Source organism: Ahaetulla prasina, chromosome 5, assembly GCF_028640845.1.
Source record: "Ahaetulla prasina isolate Xishuangbanna chromosome 5, ASM2864084v1, whole genome shotgun sequence".
Classification (NCBI taxonomy): domain Eukaryota; kingdom Metazoa; phylum Chordata; class Lepidosauria; order Squamata; family Colubridae; genus Ahaetulla; species Ahaetulla prasina.
Window position 1 is genome coordinate 100,992,434 of NC_080543.1, and position 17,433 is coordinate 101,009,866.

Below are 17,433 nucleotides of genomic sequence, written 5' to 3' on the forward strand. Positions count from 1 at the left end.
TGCCGGACTCCTTTCCCAATTTTGAACCAATCAGTGGTTCTGTGTCCAGTTCTCACTGTGGCTTCTTGACCCGCATACAGGTTTCTCAAGAGACAAATAAGATGGTCTGGTACTCCCATCTCTTAAGAACTTGCCACAATTTGTTGTGATCCACACAATCAAAAGCTTTAGCATAGTCAATGAAGCAGAAGTAGATGTTTTTCTGGAACTCCTTAGCTTTCTCCATGATCCAGCATATGTTGGCAATTTGATCTCTAGTTCCTCTGCCTCTACGAAATCCTGCCTGTACTTCTGGTAGGTTTCGATCCACATATTGCTGGAGCCTAGCTTGTAGGATTTTAAGCATAACCTTACTAGCATGTGAAATGAGTGCAATGGTGCGATAGTGTTGTGACCCAGGTTCCTGGACCCAGACTCCTGGACTCGGATGATTCAGAAAATGAGGGAGAAAACCTGGCAAGCCCTGTTTCTCTTGAGCCCTCTCCCTCCCTGGCACCCACTCAAAGGGAGGAGGAGGGCCGGCAACCTGATTCTCCCGGCCTTCTTCTGATTTGCCAACGCCCCAAGAACAGTTTTGGAGTGACGCAAGATTACGAAGACTTGATCGACGTGCGCAGCAGCGGAAGAGTTGGGACAAAGCCAAGTCATAATTGTCATGCAGTGACATCTGCAGAGACTATAAATAGGAGGCGGGACTTCCTGGTTTTTTGTCTTGGACAAAGCAATGAATTTGGCGCGAGCTAACTGTTTCATGGAGGGAAGAATATATTCGTGAGTAATTCTGGCCTTATCTATAATTTCCTCGTTATCTCCAGAAACTTGGCAGGCCCGTGGGTAGACGTGGCCAGGACATGTATCTATGTAAATAAAAGGGGAAAAAAAGGAAGGCCTCTGACGGACTCTTTGCTGGGAGGATTGGGGAAGGAAACAGAACATTTTGTCCAAGACCTGACTAAAACATCTTCCACCAAAGATGGATCAGCAGCAGGTACAGCAGCAGTTAGAGCAGCTACACGCGGCTAATCAACAGGTACAGCAGCAAGTGGCTCACTTGGCAGGCCAACTTGCTGCCAGGAATGTGCCTGCAGCCCCCATCCTCCCACCTCCTCCTCGCCGCAAGTGCCCGATAACCGTGCGGATAAGTTTTCTGGGCAGCCTGAGATGTTCCCGACCTTCTTGGGACAGTGCCAGCTCTACATGGCTATGAGGCCAGAGGATTTCCCAGGCGACCGGGCTAAGGTGGCCTTCGTGATTAACCTTCTTTCCGGCTCGGCTGCTCGATGGGCCACGCCCTCTTGCTCCAGGACAGCCCCCTGCTGGCGGACCAACAGCGGTTTTGGCAGCACCTGCGCACCATGTATGAGGACCCCGTTCGAATGCTGACGGCAACCAGGCGCCTTAAGGAACTCCGTCAAGGGAAACGCCCCCTGCAGGAGTACATCGCGAATTTCGTCTTTTGTGCCAGGACTCTGACTGGAATGATGCAGCGCTGGTGGGCCAGCGTTCAGGAGGGACTCTCAGAGGAATTGCAAGGCGAGCTGGCCCGCGTGGGCGCCACGGACCCTCGACAACTTGGTGCCCCTTTGTCTCCGCCTCGATGCCCGTCTGCAACGGCGACCGTCCCGTCGCACCCCCCGGGACCCTCCGTCGACATCTGCACCCCCACTTCCTGCACCACCAGCACCCAGGGTCGCCCCACGTTTTGTAACCGCTGCGGAAGAGCCCATGGAGTTGGGAGCGGCCAGACCTCGCCTAACAGCCCAGGAGCGGAACCGGAGGCGCCAAGGGGGATTGTGCCTGTACTGTGGGGAGCCCGGCCACTTCGCCGCTTCTTGCCCCAGAAAGCGAAGTGGGGCACGCACGCCGGTCCCCGAATCACAGCGTGACCAATCGGGAAACGGAGCAGGCCCGACCTCGGGGAAACCCTAGGTCGGGCACGTACTAAGCCCCCACTGGACGTTGCGGAAGTAGACTCTGGGCCCCCTCGGCATCTGATTCTGGACACACGGATATGGTTGGGGAACCAGTCGGACGGGCTCCAGGCGCATGCGCTGGTGGACTCAGGGGCCACAACAAACTTTATGGACCAGGCCTTTGTGACCCAGTTTGCGGTCCCCGTGGTTCCGGTGGACCCTCCGATGCGGGTAGAGACAATTGATGGACGAGAACTGGTGTCCGGCCCCATTAAATTCGCCACCCAGCCTTTGCGCCTGGCTATTGGGGACCATGAGGAGGCGATCCAGTTTTATGTCACGGCGGACCTTCATTTTCCCTTGGTCCTTGGGTTGGCCTGGCTCCGGACCCACGATCCTCAGGTGGCCTGGTCGCGGAACGCCATCTCTTTCCCGAGTCTGCAGTGCGTCGATCACATCCGCCACACCTGTGCCGGCCAGAACGTCCCCACCGCTGCCATCACCTTGCCTCCTGAGCTGACGGACTTCGCCCGGCGTGTTCAGCGAGAAGGAGGCGGACCGACTACCCGCGCCGGCCCTACGATTGCCCGTGCACCTTCTGCCCAACGCACCACTGCCTGTGGGATGCCTGTATTCCATGTCGGAGCCCGAGTTGGCCGCCCTCAGGGACTTCCTGGACAAAAACCTGGCCCGAGGGTTCATCCGGCCTTCAAAGTCCCCTCTCTCGGCCCCGGTCCTCTTTGTAAGAAGAAGACAGGGACTTGCGCCTATGCTGTGATTACCGCCGGCTAAACGCCATTACGGTGCGGAATCGCTACCCCTGCCGCTCATCCGGAGCTACTGGAAAGGTTGCGGAGGCCACGATCTTCACCAAGCTCGATCTCCGGGGCCTACAACCTGGTGCGGATACGAGAAGGAGACGAATGGAAGACGGCATTCGGCACCCGATCACGGACACTACGAATACACTGTCATGCCATTTGGGTTGACCAATGCTCCGCCGTTTTCAGCACTTCATGAACGACGTGTTCCGAGACATGTTGGATCGGTTCGTGGTTATCTACCTCGACGACATCCTGATTTACTCCCGGTCCAGGAAAGCCACCTTCGACACGTCAGTCTGGTTCTGCAACGCTTGCGGAGCAACAACTCAATGCGGCTGGAGAAATGCGTCTTCTTCCGGACTTCCATAGAATTCCTCGGGCATATCATCTCGCCCGAGGCATAACCATGGACCCATGCAAAGTAGAAGCTTTGTGTAGCTGGGAAGCCCCTCGTCGGGTGAAGGATGTTCAGCGCCTGCTGGGCTTCGCCAACTACTACCGGACCTTCATCCTGGGCTTCGCCACACTGACAGCTCCACTTACCCAGCTCCTCAGGAAGAAGGTTGCATTCCGGTGGGGTCCCCCGCAGCAAGAAGCATTCACAGCCCTCAAGAAAGCCTTCGTCACGGAACCCGTCCTGAGGCATCCCGACCCGCTCCGGCCTTTTGTGGTGGAAACGGACGCGTCCAATGTGGCTCTGGGAGCGGTGCTGCTACAGGCTCCGACGAATGGCGGCACACTTTTTCCCTGCGCTTACTACTCCCGGAAACTCAACCCTTCCGAGCGCAACTACACTATCTGGGAAAAGAGTTGCTGGCTATCAAGGCTGCATTCGAGGCTTGGCGACACCATCTGGAGGGCCCGACATCAGGTGGAGGTCGAGCGGACCATCGGAATCTCGAGCACCTCACCACAGCTCGGAAGTTGAACCAGCGGCAGATCCGGTGGTCGTTGTTTTTGCCGGTTCAACTTCCGTGACCTACATTCCCAGCGGTCACAACCGGAGGCGGATGCCCTGTCCCGCAAGCCAGAGTACCTCTGCGCCAAGGACCCCTTCCTCCACGGACAGTGCTGCCGGCAGAAGCCTTGGCCGCAGCACGGAGCCAGTGGACTTGCGGGCCCAGGTGCGAGAGACGCAGCGCCAGGACGCCTGGTCGCAGCAAAGGAGAGCGGAGGTGGGTCCCGCGTCTCCTTGGACCTTGGAGGAGGACTTACTCAAGTTTCGGGGGAATTATATGTGCCCACAGGACCACTCCGAGCCCTCGTCATGACCCAGTGCCACGACAACCCTGCAGCAGGACATTTTGGGTTCTTCGAGACCCTCCACCTGGTGACACGGACCTTTTGGTGGCCCCGAGTGCGGCATGATATACATGCCTACGTGACATCCTGTGTACCGTGCCGGCAAGCCAAGACCGCCACGGGGGCACCTCCCGAGCTCCTCCAGCCCTTGCCGACACCCGACAGACCCTGGGGGGCGATCTCTATGGACTTCCTGACAGACCTGCCGCCGTCCTCTGGGTTCACCACGGTGCTGGTGGTGGTGGACATGCTCACCAAGATGGCACACTTCATCCCATGCCGCGGACTGCCCACAGCCGCAAAAACGGCCCGTCTCTTTCTGCAGCACATCTTCCGCCTCCATGGTCTACCGGACAGGGTGGTTTCGGACCGGAGTTCAGTTCACAGCCCGCTTCTGGAAGAGCCTGATGGCGCGTTGGAGGTGCAGGTATGTCTGTCGTCATCGCACCATCCGGAGACCGACGGGGTACAGAGAAGGTCATCGGTATACTGGAACAGTATCTCCGTTGCTTCATCAACCAGCAACAGGACAACTGGGCCGACTACCTGTCCCTGGCGGAGTTTGCTTTTAACAACTCTCAGCACACCTCTACTCAGATGACCCGTTCTTTGCCAATGTGGGGTACCATCCGCGGCTCTTCCTCTGGCACCACCGGACTCTCCTGTTCCCAACGCAGACCTTCCTGACGGAATTGCATGCGGTCCAACAGTTGGTACGTCAGCAGCTGAATCGGGCAAGGAGGACTACAAACGGTCCGCCGACCGCTCCCGACGGGCAACGCCCCGCTGGCAGTTGGAGACCGGTGTGGCTCTCCACCAAACACCTCCCGTCCGACCGCCCGGTAAAGAAGTTGGACCACCGATTCATCGGCCCGTTCCCTGTCGAGGCAGTCATCAACCCGGTAGCCTACCGACTGACCCTGCCACGATCCATGCGGATCCACCCGTTTTCACGGTCCCTTCTGGTTCCTGAGGCCACACCGAGTCCCCTTCGGTGCCCAACAGCACCCGTCACTGTCGCTGAGGACGGGTCGGAGGAATACGAAGTCCACAGCGTACGAGACTCTCGCTGGCTAAAGGGTCGTTTCCAATATTTGATCGCGTGGAAGGGATACGGGACTGATTTCTCCTGGGTAGATGCCTCCGACGTTCATGCCCCTGACCTGGTGCAGGCCTTCCATGAGCAGAACCCAGCCCGACCGCATCCCGATCGTCAGCCCCGGGGGAAGGGCCCTGCGGTGAGGGATAGTGTTGTGACCCAGGTTCCTGGACCCAGACTCCTGGACTCGGATGATTCAGAAAATGAGGGAGAAGACCTGGCAAGCCCTGCTTCTCTTGAGCCCTCTCCCTCCCTGGCACCCACTCAAAGGGAGGAGGAGGGGCCGGCAAGGCCTGATTCTCCCGGGCCTTCTTCTGATTTGGCAACGCCCCAAGAACAGTTTTGGAGTGACGCAAGATTACGAAGACTTGATCGACGTGCGCAGCAGCGGAAGAGTTGGGACAAAGCCAAGTCATAATTGTCATGCAGTGACATCTGCAGAGACTATAAATAGGAGGCGGGACTTCCTGGTTTTTTGTCTTGGACAAAGCAATGAATTTGGCGCGAGCTAACTGTTTCATGGAGGGAAGAATATATTCGTGAGTAATTCTGGCCTTATCTATAATTTCCTCGTTATCTCCAGAAACTTGGCAGGCCCGTGGGTAGACGTGGCCAGGACATGTATCTATGTAAATAAAAGGGAAAAAAAAGGAAGGCCTCTGACGGACTCTTTGTTGGGAGTATTGGGGGAAGGGAAACAGAACAGATAGTTTGAACATTCTTTGGCATTGCCTTTCTTTGGAATTGGAATGTAAACTGACCTTTTCCAATCCTGTTGCCATTGTTGAGTTTTCCAAATTTGTTGGCAAATTGGGTGTAGTACTTTTACTGCGTCGTCTTTTAAGATTTTGAATAGCTCAGCTGGAATACTGTCTCCTCCACTAGCTTTGTTGTTGCTCAGATTTCCTAAGGCCCATTTGATTTCACATTCTAGGATGTCTGGCTCAAGGTTAGTGACCACCCCATCATGGTTATCAGGGATGTTAAGCTCATTCTTGTATAGTTCTTCTGTGTAATTTTGCTGCCTCTTCTTAATCTCTCCTGCCTCTATTAGGTCCCTGCCATTGTGGTCCTTTATCATGCCCACCTTTGCATGAAATGTTCCCTTCATATCTCCAATTTTCTTGAATAGATCTCTGGTCCTCCCTATTCTATTTTTTTCTTCTATTTCTTTGCGCTGTTCATTTAAGAATGCATTCTTATCTCTTCTAGCTATTCTCTGGAATTCTGCATTCAACTGGGTGTATCTTTCTCTTTCTCTCTTGCCTTTCGCTTCCCTTCTTTCCTCAGCTATTTGCAGAGCTTCCTCAGACAGCCATTTTGCTTTCTTGCATTTCTTTTTCTTTGGAATGGTTTTAGTTGCTACCTCTTGTACAATGTTGCGAACCTCCGTCCATAGTTCATCAGGCACTCTGTCTATCAGATCTAATTCTTTAAATCTATTTGTCACCTCTACTGTATATTCATCAGGGATATGATTTAGTTCATACCTGAGTGGCCTGGTGCTTTTCCCTACTTTCTTTAGTTTAAGCCTAAATTTTGCAAGAAGAAGCTCATGATCTGAGCCACAGTCAGCTCCTGGTCTTGTTTTTACTGACTGTATAGAGCTTCTCCATCTTTGGCTGCAGAGCACATAGTCAATCTGATTTCTGTGTTGACCATCTGGTGATGTCCATGTGTAGAGTCGTCTCTTAGGTTGTTGGAAAAGAGTGTTTGCTATGACCATCGTATTGTCTTGACAGAATTCTATCAGCCTGTGCCCTGCTTTATTTTGTACTCCAAGGCCATACTTGCCTGTTATTCCGGTTATCTTTTGGCTTCCTAGTTTAGCATTCCAATCTCCCATGATGATAAGGACATCGGGGTTCTTTTTAGTCTAAAATTTGGCAACTACAAATCTCAACCAGCAAATGCTCAGTGTTACATATTGGGTTCTTTTTACCAATATGTATGACTGAGCATTTGCTGGTTGAGATTTGTAGTTGCCAAATTTTAGACCAAGTGGTTAGATGGTCAAGGTCTTTTTGAATGGTAGATGTATTTTCGGCGGTGTTAAACAGTTTGACATATCAGCAAAGAGAACACAGTTACTAGAGATATGGTCACAAAGGTCATTTATGTATATTATAAAGAGAATCGGTCCAAGAACGCTACCTTGAGGAACGCCACTCTTGACAGGAACAGGATTTGATAGAGCATTACCAATTTTAACCACTTGTTGTCTGTTAGACAGAAAAGCAGAAATCCAATTGTGTAGGGTCCTGAAATGCCATAGGATTTTAATTTTAGGAGAAGTTTATCATGTACTACTGAGTCAAAAGCTTTGCAGAAGTCTATGTAGATTATATCAATTTTTTTGCCTATATCAAGATTTGTAGTCCATAGGTTTTTACAGTGGAGAAGTTGTAAGTTGCATGATAATTTTTTTCTGAAGCCAGATTGTTTATTTGAGAGTAGGTTGTGTATTTCTAAGTGGAAGGTAATGGATTGGTTAATGATGGATTCCATTACTTTGCAGGCGATGCAGCATAGGGAGATTGGTCTGTAATTTTCAACTAAGTATGTATGCGTATATATCACTTTGCAGTTTCATCAGTTCTTCGTTGGAAATAAGTCTAACCCTTCAATGGAAATTTTGTTATTAAGACTGATTTTCCATTTTTTAAAAAGCATTTGGGGAATCTGAATCAGTGTCAAGATTCTTGTATCAGTGCAATGCATATCAATCTGAAGAATTCTGGGAAAGAGAAGTTTACACATCCTTTTGCCAAAATGATACGGTCCACTGAACTAACTTTCTCTCATTTTGTTTATCCATATGGAGTTGCAAGATTAATTGGCATTGTTCTAGCTAAAATTACTGTAATGTAATAATGCAATTAGCCGACACTTGTTTAAAATAATGCAAACACTTATTTACACGTGTTTGAAATTGGCAATGCACCCTACATGTAAGAGGAGCAGCTCTGCCATAGGCAATTTAATAGGAAATGTTATCTCAGTCAAACAAAACCTCCTGTGCCAAACTTTATTACATCTGTCTGTATGCATATATAAGAGAGGTGACAATCAGATTTGGGGGGGAGGGGCTTGCCAATTAATTTTAAATCAGAGTATAAATAAATACATATATGCAACCAACACCTGACTCTGTGGTCTCTTCTCATAATCCTAAAAGCTTTAACCAAAAACTTTCTACTATTGACCTCACCCCATTCCTAAGAGGACCATAAGGAAGGTGCATAAGCGCACAAACGTGCCTACCATTCCTGTCCTATTGTTTTTCTTTTCTTCTATACCTTTATATACTATATAACCTTTCTGTATGATAGTTACATATATTGTTGTGACAAAATAAATAAATAAAATAAATATATGCCACATTAGAATAGGAATAGGAATAGGAATAGAGTAGAGTAGAGTAGAGTAGAGTAGAGTAGAGTAGAGTAGAGTAGAGTAGAGTAGAATAGAATAGAATAGAATAGAATAGAATAGAATAGAATAGAATAGGATTCTTTATTGGCCAAGTGTGATTGGTCACACAAGGAATTTGTCTTTGGTGCATATGCTCACATAAAAGGACAAGATACATTCATCAAGAATCATAAGGTACAACGCTTAATGATAGTCATAGGGCACAAATAAGCACTTATGTCTGCATGGCAAGCTTTGAACACATACACATAATCTGGCCTGGGGTACTGATTCTTCTGTGCATTTCCTGCAATGGCAAAGTGGCATTGATGATGGCTAATCCTGAGCAGGTGTGTTTCTGGGGCTGCTAATGGCTGATGTTGACTTCAAGGCACAGAATAAATCGGTCAGAAGCATGTTGCTTTGTAAAGGGTTCTACAGTATTTGCAATAAGCATTTTTCCCCTTTTCTTTCCTGGAAGATATCGTGTCGTGGTCCCGTATCCCCCGCAGAGTGAAGCTGAGATTGAACTGAAGGAGGGTGACATTGTGTTCGTCCACAAGAAAAGGGAAGATGGTTGGTACAAAGGGACGTTACAGCGGAATGGCAGGTCAGGCCTCTTCCCCGGCAGCTTCGTGGAGAGCTTTTGAAGGCTTGGGTTGTGGACTTGAGGGACCTCCTGGAGGAAACGCTGGAGCACAAAACCATATAAAGCAGCAACAAAGGGAAAGTGCCATAATGGGAGCGAGCCATGATTATGATTCCCAAAGGCTCTGTGATTGACCACCTGGAAACAAGGGGTCTGGCGGCGCTTTCAAACAGTACATACAGCCGTATGTTGGAGTCGTGCCTTCTACATGGAACAGATCAGAGATGGAGAGGACACACATTAAAAATCCAGCCAATATATTTCATGTAAATGATGGAGGAATTATGTTTGGAAAAGAAAAGAAACGTGTTGTATCGCTGTAATTTATTTCTCTGAGCTGCAGTGTTCTTATTACTGGCCGAGGGAAGAGAAAGAGGGACTGGATTTAAGAGGACAGCCGGGGAATGCTTGTTGTCTGTCCTCCAAATAATGGGCATATGTAGAAAATATTGCTCACGTAGAAAGAACCGGAAGCCCAAAATATAATTTATTTCCACATATACCTCAATAATACTCTATTCCATGTCTTCATGATGACATTCCCAGCCTGCTACCACAGCCCCAATTTGGCTTTTGTTGATTTGGTTTGGAAGTGGTGTTTCCTCCCATTCTCAGTCCAAAGCTCCCCAAGCTGACTACCAAGAGCGACGAGGGGTTGATGCAGTCAGAGAAAGGCAATCTGCTTAGCTCCAGTTGGCCCAGAAGATCCACTGCAGGAATGCCTTTTGTAAAAGATTCAAGATACTTTGCGTAGATAACCTATTTTTGTGGGTTGTGGAGACTGGACTTGGGAACAGGTCTTCCAGAGAATGGCTGTTTCCACATCCAAACCCCAAACCTGTAAAAGTGTTGGAGCTAACAGGACAGATGGGTTGTGGAGGGAGATCTTGCTTTCAGTAGGAAGTTCTAGAACAAGCTGTGTGAGAAGAACCGGGAGACAAGGAGGGCTATGGGCAACAGGGAAGCTCTTGCTCATCCCTGGCAAGGCAACATCTCCTACACTGGGCATCAAATGCCCTTTTTGATGTGGGGGGGGACATCACCTGAAAACGAGCAGTCAGCCAAATTTATTACATAGCCAAACAAGGTGTGGGAATTTTCAGATGTTGGAGAAAATCTGGCATTGGGGGTTGGAGCTGGGACTTCTGCCAGTGGAAGGCAGCCTTCCATCTCTTTAATAATAACTGGCTGTTTGTACTTCATTTTGGCCTGTATTTTGTTACTAGTCCTTGTCCATGTAATACTGGGAAGAGAAGCAGCCCCCTCCCTATGTGCAGAGAACATGGAGGCAGCAGAGGAACAGGAAAATGGTTGATTCAAGGAGCTGGAGGTTGAAGGGCCCAGCCTAGATGATTCAGCCTATTTAATCCAGCTGTCAATTGCAGAAACTCAGAGCAGCATGAAGAGGTCAAAAGACCCTCCTGGGAGAAGGATCTGGGACTTCAAGCACGGCTTTCTTTGGACAAGTCCCATAAAGGCAAGCAGTTGCCTCACCTAAGGCTTGATTGCTTGGAAAGCCAGTCCTAGGTCTTTGAGTCACAGCTCCTATGATTCCCTTTCCTTGGCTTGGCTTGAACCTGTATGGAAAGCGCTCTCCCCCATCACTTACAAATGCTTAGTGGGTGGGAAGGAGCAAAAGCCCAAGGCCATAGCTTTCAAAAATCCTGGTTGTTTTGCCACAAGATTGAGGTTTTGATCTCCCATTTTCCAGAAGACTTAAGAGATCAATATTCCCACTGCCTCCCTTTGACAGCTGTTGACACTGGGAAATCTTTCTCAAAGAAGATCAATAGATTTGCCAGGAAAGAAAAAAATATCAGAGGAGCTGATTAGGGAGTACTGAAATCCCCAGTTCTGCCTCACTTACATTTAGGAGAGCGATTGTGGTTCGACTTCCCACTAGTGGGAGAAGTCAAGGGGGTGAGGGAAAGGGCGACAGGAATACACAAACAGCTGCACTGAAACTGGCTCACAATACAGAGGGAAAGGTCGACAAACTGCTCTGCCCTGAGGTAAAACCACTTGAGCTCATTGTATATTCCTGCTGCTCTAAAGAAGGGAGGAAAGTATATAAAAGTGGCTGTTTGGATAATCTGAATGGGTACCAACCAGAATCTACTTTTAGATTGAGTATCATCTTCCAGGGCTTCCCATTCCCTTCTTCTGTGTATAATGAGCAGCTCATCACTAGCTCAGGTCAAAGCCCCTCCCTTTCCCCACATTAAAAATACTTCTAGGAAACCACCGGGTATTGAACTGATACAGTTCTGTGCTCTTTCATTTGTTCCAAAATACTTTTTGGCTCCTCTTTTAATATTCAATTTTGATTGGTGCTTTTATTTTATTGGGATTTCAAAGAGAAAGGAGGTTTTGTACAATATAATTTTCTAAGGAAAGAAAGACATTTTCTGATATTCCTTCTAAGTAAAGGACGACTTCTTTACAAATAGGGAGCAGTTTTTAGAATGTCTTTAAAAGACACCTATTAGGAAATTATTGTTGTAGAGGTAATTGTTATGTCTGGTACATCTTGACTCCGAAGTACCAGTGTAGATAATTAGTGATCCTCCTGAGGCTTTGCAGATATTGTTAAATTATAGCTTTTAACATCTCACACTATTAGACCTGCTTTCTAATTGTAGTTCAACATCTGCATGACCATTGGCTCATTGTTCCTGATAAATACAGACAAGCAAACTTTTCCCTTGGATAGTACACTCATGAGTTACGTGAATCAGGTTTCATAATGAAGATGCAGGGTTCTGGATGCATCTTGACTTGCTTCAAGCCTGAGAAAAATACCTCCTTTCTATGCAGAAGAGAAGCCCTGGGTTCTAATCAACCTAATGGGGCAATATGAGACAACCAGGGCAAGATGCCAGATTTTTAAGTTAACTCCTAAGAAAGAAGAGTGGAATGTTTCAGGGATTGACCAACCAGCTTGTCACCCAAGCCTGATATTCATGCAATTCCTGTTGCAGTCAATGGGTCAACATTCAGTTGATCTGAAAAAAAAAAAAGGCAGACCTTGCACTTGTGCGAAAATACTAGAAGGGGGAAAGAATAGGAAAATATGCATTAATCTAAGAGGGGTCCAAAAGGCTAAGATGGCAAATGTAACTACACAATCAGAGCTCCATACTTTTGTATATGAGTCAATATAATGCATTTATATAAAGAGATGGGACTTTTGTCACACAATTACATGTGTCATCTTGCAGACCTTTCAGTGAGGAGGCATTGACAACACAACCCTAGCTGCTCCAAAGCATCTTGTCTCACCTTCTCGGCATCTTCTGAACTCAAAACATGCATTTTTGTCGAATCTCCTGGCTACCATGCAAGTTAAGGAGAAGATGCAGCTTCTTTAAGGGATTGTCAGAAGCGTGCCTCCCAAAGGGACTTTATGTTTCTATCGAAATCCAAGCACATCTTGTTGCTCTGATTAATTAGGAGCTTTTTCTTCCCAACAAAACTTTAACATTGTCAGTTGGGACTGCTAATAGCCACAGGGAAGAACAGGCATAGGATATTGCTGGAGAATAATCCATCTCCCCAGTAATCATGATCCATTTCAGGGATTCCAACTTTCAGGATGCAATCAGGTTTTAAAAGGGATTTCTGTTGTTTGCTAAAGGAGACTGTTTTTAAAAATTCTACTTGCAATTCAAGGCAAGAATTTCAAAGAAAGAGATTGGCTACCAAACATTGCTACTCCTTTTTCAATATCATTCTTCCAAGTTACAATAAGACTTCAAAATGGTTTCCATAGATCAGGCAGAGACTATTTTAAAGCTTCTCCTTTAAGTGAGGAACCATTTCTGGAGGGGTAGGAGTGCAATTCCAGGAAAAGCAGCTAGTTACACCTGACCAATAGTTACCAACCCATTTTAGGATCAGCTGTGTCCTATCTCAATTTGTCTAATAGGATTTCTTCTGTCCAATAAGTACCTGTTTCCCATTTCTTCTGCAAAGCTACATTGTAAGATTTAGCAGAAGATACCTGGTGTATCTGGATTCAGCCCATTCTTTGCTAAAAGAATGTCTTCATAAACTCAAATTTTATTTCCCTAGGAAAATTTTTTATCAGTTCTAGGAGCTAGTGTCCAATTCTGGAAGATCCAACACTGTGGAGATGCTAATGCTTAACCAAATGAGTGGGGAAATCTTCTGGAATACTGCTAAATACCACAAGATCCTCTCTCTTACAATAATATATGGAAGGTCTCATGAAAGGATGGTTTTCCATCTAGATGGATGGTCATTTCTGGAGAATGGGAAGCTTTTCCAGGACAATTCACTTTAATTGGCTTCTACTTGGCAATAAAAAGAACACTGCAGTCTCCCACAAGCACAGAGCATTACAATTTTTCTTACTCTCTGTTTTACCATCAGAGCAAAAGACAACATATGATTTGTTATTGTAGAAATGTATCATTCTAAACACTATTTAGTTTTGTAACCCAGCTCAAGCCACAACATTTCAGGCAACAGAAGCTTCTTATAACCAGAAACCTAAAGGTGCAATAAATAGGGAGCCAGGAAATAAATCTACAAGTTGGCTGGTGACATTGCTAACATTTTTTAAGAGATGGAAGAATATTTTTAGTCACGGATCTGCTATGTCTCATTTAGATGTCAGAAACATCTCCCAAAATATTCTCATTAAGTTGAAAGGAATGGTTTTCTCCTGCTTAAAATATGTCCTTTTTGTCATACAATACTTTATGAATACAAGCAATGCAGACCAGTATCCATCCAAAATGTAAGGTATATTTGGCTTTACATATTTTAATGATGTCAGACCCCAAATTAATTGAAACAGCAAGTAACTATTTACCTAATGCAGACTGATTTCTGATGACATCCATCTTTGGACAAAGGCTCGTGGAATTAGAGGCTGATCTGTTGACTATATACTAGGGGGGTAGCCAGTTGATACTTGAAGTGAGAAATGTGCATGTAATTATTTTACAAAAAGAAAAACTCAGATGCAAGAACATAATACTAATATGCTGAAATACTCTATAGGTCTCTGTGCTTAAAAAAAACCCCTCAAGAGAACAAGCAGAGTAAAGCAAATATGTTCAGCAATATCTTAACTATTTTTCTTAGATTCCTTTTCGGTAGTGTAATTGTACAATACATCTTTGTGTACCCAGAGTTGCAGATGGGACAGTCTAAAGTTTTGGCATTGTATCCTTGCCTTCCTAAAATGAGAGGTCCTAAGTAGAGTCCATGCCAACATTTTCAGCTGTCATTCATATATTTAGTCCCTACCTTTTGGAATTAAGAAAAATACCATCCAGCCCACGATTGCTGTGAGAAATGTACTGTAGCAATTGCATCTCTCTCTCCCTCCTTCCCTCCCTCCCTCTCTCTCTCTCTCTCTCTCTCTCTCTGTCTCTCCCTCCTCCTGCCACTCTTCCCTTTCTCCTTTTCCCTGCCTTTCTCCAATTGAAGAAAATGGAACCAGTCTTCCAGGTTCCAGCCTAAAAGTCTCCCTTTGTGTAGCACATTCCATGCATGGAGCACTTCCAAACCCTCCCGGCTCAGAGCTCAAATAATTCTCAAGATCCAGCCAAAGCAAATCATTTTTAAGTCCTGTTGTTTTAGTGGCATATAGTTTCCATATGGTTAATTTCCCCATCAAACTTTAAAAGATCTTAGAGAAAATTAGACATTACAAACATTCAGGCAAGAGTTCAAAAGAGACAGAGAGCTGGAAAGGAGATTGAAAAGGAACAAATGGAAGGAAAGAGTAATGTCTTTTCTTGTGTTCTGTTAAATCATAACACTCTCAACTGCTATGCAAGACTTCAACCACAATTTTGCATGAGTTTTTAGACCCTCGATGGCGTGGTAACTCCCTCAGATAAGTGTAGAAATAATGGGATGGTCACACTGTTTCCGACAACTTTGCTGCACAACATCCTACACATAAACAACATACACACTAAAGTGTTTTGGGTTGTTGTTTTTTAATACATGGGTTATTTTGACGTAAACTATGTTGTTACAAACTACTTCTAACCTATGTTAATGATTGCAGAATTTGATTGGCAGGAGAAAGCTTACCTAATCCCAAGAGAACAGGATGAGTCCAAAATGTATTGACTAGAACGGGTGTCTCCAATCTTGGCAACTTTAAGCCTGGTGGACTTCAACTCCCAGAATTCCCCAGCCAGCTTTGCTGGACTCCTGGACTAGAAGGCAGATGGAGAACCATTAGTTGCCATTGTCAGATCCTGAATATCAGGATTCAGAATGCTCTTCACCTCATACAGTATCTCTGCCTAATTTTATCCTTTTGTTGGTCTGGTGAATAATGAGCACATTCCCAAAGCACTAGGTTTGCATGACCTACCATTTTGTTTCCTAGAAATATTTATGGGATCTACTTAGGATCTAGAAATTTCCCTGAAGATCTCATGGTTGCCAAACAGCTTAACAAGCAATGTTTTGTTTTTCATATGCCAGAGTCCCATTTTTTAAATTAAAATCTCATTAAGTTGGGCGTACCAAAACTGGTGAACCAGAAATGATATTGGAAGGGACCAGTATTTGTGAACATCCCTTTTTTTTATCTTTGCTCCTTGGAAAGTCAGTTTTAAGTTTGTGGGGCATATGAAAGGCAATTTGTGATAGGGGAACTAGAGGTAGAGTTACTGTTAATGAGAGGGTACCCTCAATACAGACAAAGGCTTGCCTGCTGCTAAAATAATGCTGGCTTAGTAAACACAAGGCCAAATTTATCTCATATTGGCTTCTTTCCCATGCTCAGAATGTAGAATTGCAGAGGTTTGTAGCTCTTTTACTGTATATTCAGCTGGCCACCTTGAGTAACGTTTGTGGAAAAAAGAATCAATGTCTTGGTAGAGCTCTTTGGGCAGGGGATAACAGCTACTGGGTGTTACTGGATGCAGGTGTTTAATGCATAATCTGTTAAAGCCAAAACAGTCAATAATTTACCTCATCCCAACTCCACCCCCGGCCAAAAAAGCCCCTCTTCAGAATTCAGTATTTTTAAAAAGAGTTGGTTTACCACAAATTCCCCTCCAGCAATAGGTGCTGCAAGACTCATCCATCACACTTCATCTGAGGATAAAGACCTCCTTTGACTGTTCAATGCTCTGCAAATATGGGTTGCTGGCTCTTAGATCTCTTTCATCATGGTAGCTGGCGCTCATTTCCGGTGGTCAACCCATCCCGCCTAAGTAGCACAAGCACAGAGGCAAAGGCAATCCACAGACTTCAGACAGTGACTTCTCTGTCCTTCTATGAGATCTTGTGTCTATAGTGACTCCATTGAGAAATATGCCTTCAATGGACTGAAAGCATGAGGGGGGGAGGGGGGAGCACGTGCACATGTGTACGTTTCCTGTGACAGAAATCTCTGAAGAAATTGTCCTTGCAGCCTTCTTTTGTAAAAGGCCAAATTTGTTATACTGGGGGGGAGGGGGGGAGGTTTCTGCAAATGAAAAAGCCTTTGTATTTTGCACATGTCAGAAACAAGGATTTTTGTTACACATGAATGTTAACATATTATTTAGAAAATGTCAATGGTTGTTATGAGTACAAATGACCGACAGTGACAGTGTTCTCATCCTTTAAATAAAATAACCATTAGTGTAACCTGAGTGAAGGTGGTTTTGTTTTGCTTGGCTGGAGAGTAGGGATTTAGAAAAGAGACAGAACATGGTGCTTAGTTAACAAGCAATATAAGTGACCTGGTCTCCCAACCTCTCAGCAGTTCCCAAGATCTCTTTCTTCCGTCTCTCTCTGAACATTCTTTTCTGATTAGTTTGGTGATTCGGTGGCAGGAGCAAATTATGCTTTTCTTTTTGTCTTACTCATTGCTGATCCACATAAAACAGAATTCTCAGCTGTCCCAAAGATGTGCTGAGGATCACCATGCCTGGGGCCAGCACCTCTCGGTTTGCCTCAAACAGCAAAATTGTGTGTGTGGATGAACATTTCTGATGAGTGGGAATCAAATCTGGACAAGGATTAATAAAACAAAGCTATGATTTTCCCAGGAAAAAAAAGGGCTGATTGAATGAAACAGAGGCTGAGCCAAGCTCCTGGGTGGATCTGTCCCATGAGCAAAATCATTGCCGGGCCAAGAGTTTTTTGTGTGCACGTCTGAAAAGGAAGGCAGAAAGAAGATTAGCAAGTTCAGAAAATAAAAGCAGGCAGAGTGATAGACCAAGATGGGACATAAATAAATCC

The 17,433-nt window shown here is 46.0% G+C and overlaps 1 protein-coding gene across 2 annotated transcripts in view; it reads left to right on the forward strand.

The window, feature by feature from the left end:
* The window catches only part of SH3RF3 (SH3 domain containing ring finger 3), a 267,145-nt gene extending 250,564 nt beyond the window's left edge, over positions 1–16,581 (forward strand). For both annotated transcript variants that reach the window (XM_058184948.1, XM_058184949.1), the window contains one exon: positions 9,034–16,581. In XM_058184948.1, the coding sequence (XP_058040931.1) occupies positions 9,034–9,202 (169 nt within the window). In that variant the 3' untranslated portion in view covers positions 9,203–16,581. The remainder of the gene's footprint in view (positions 1–9,033) is intronic.
* The last annotated feature ends 852 nt before the right edge of the window (positions 16,582–17,433 follow it).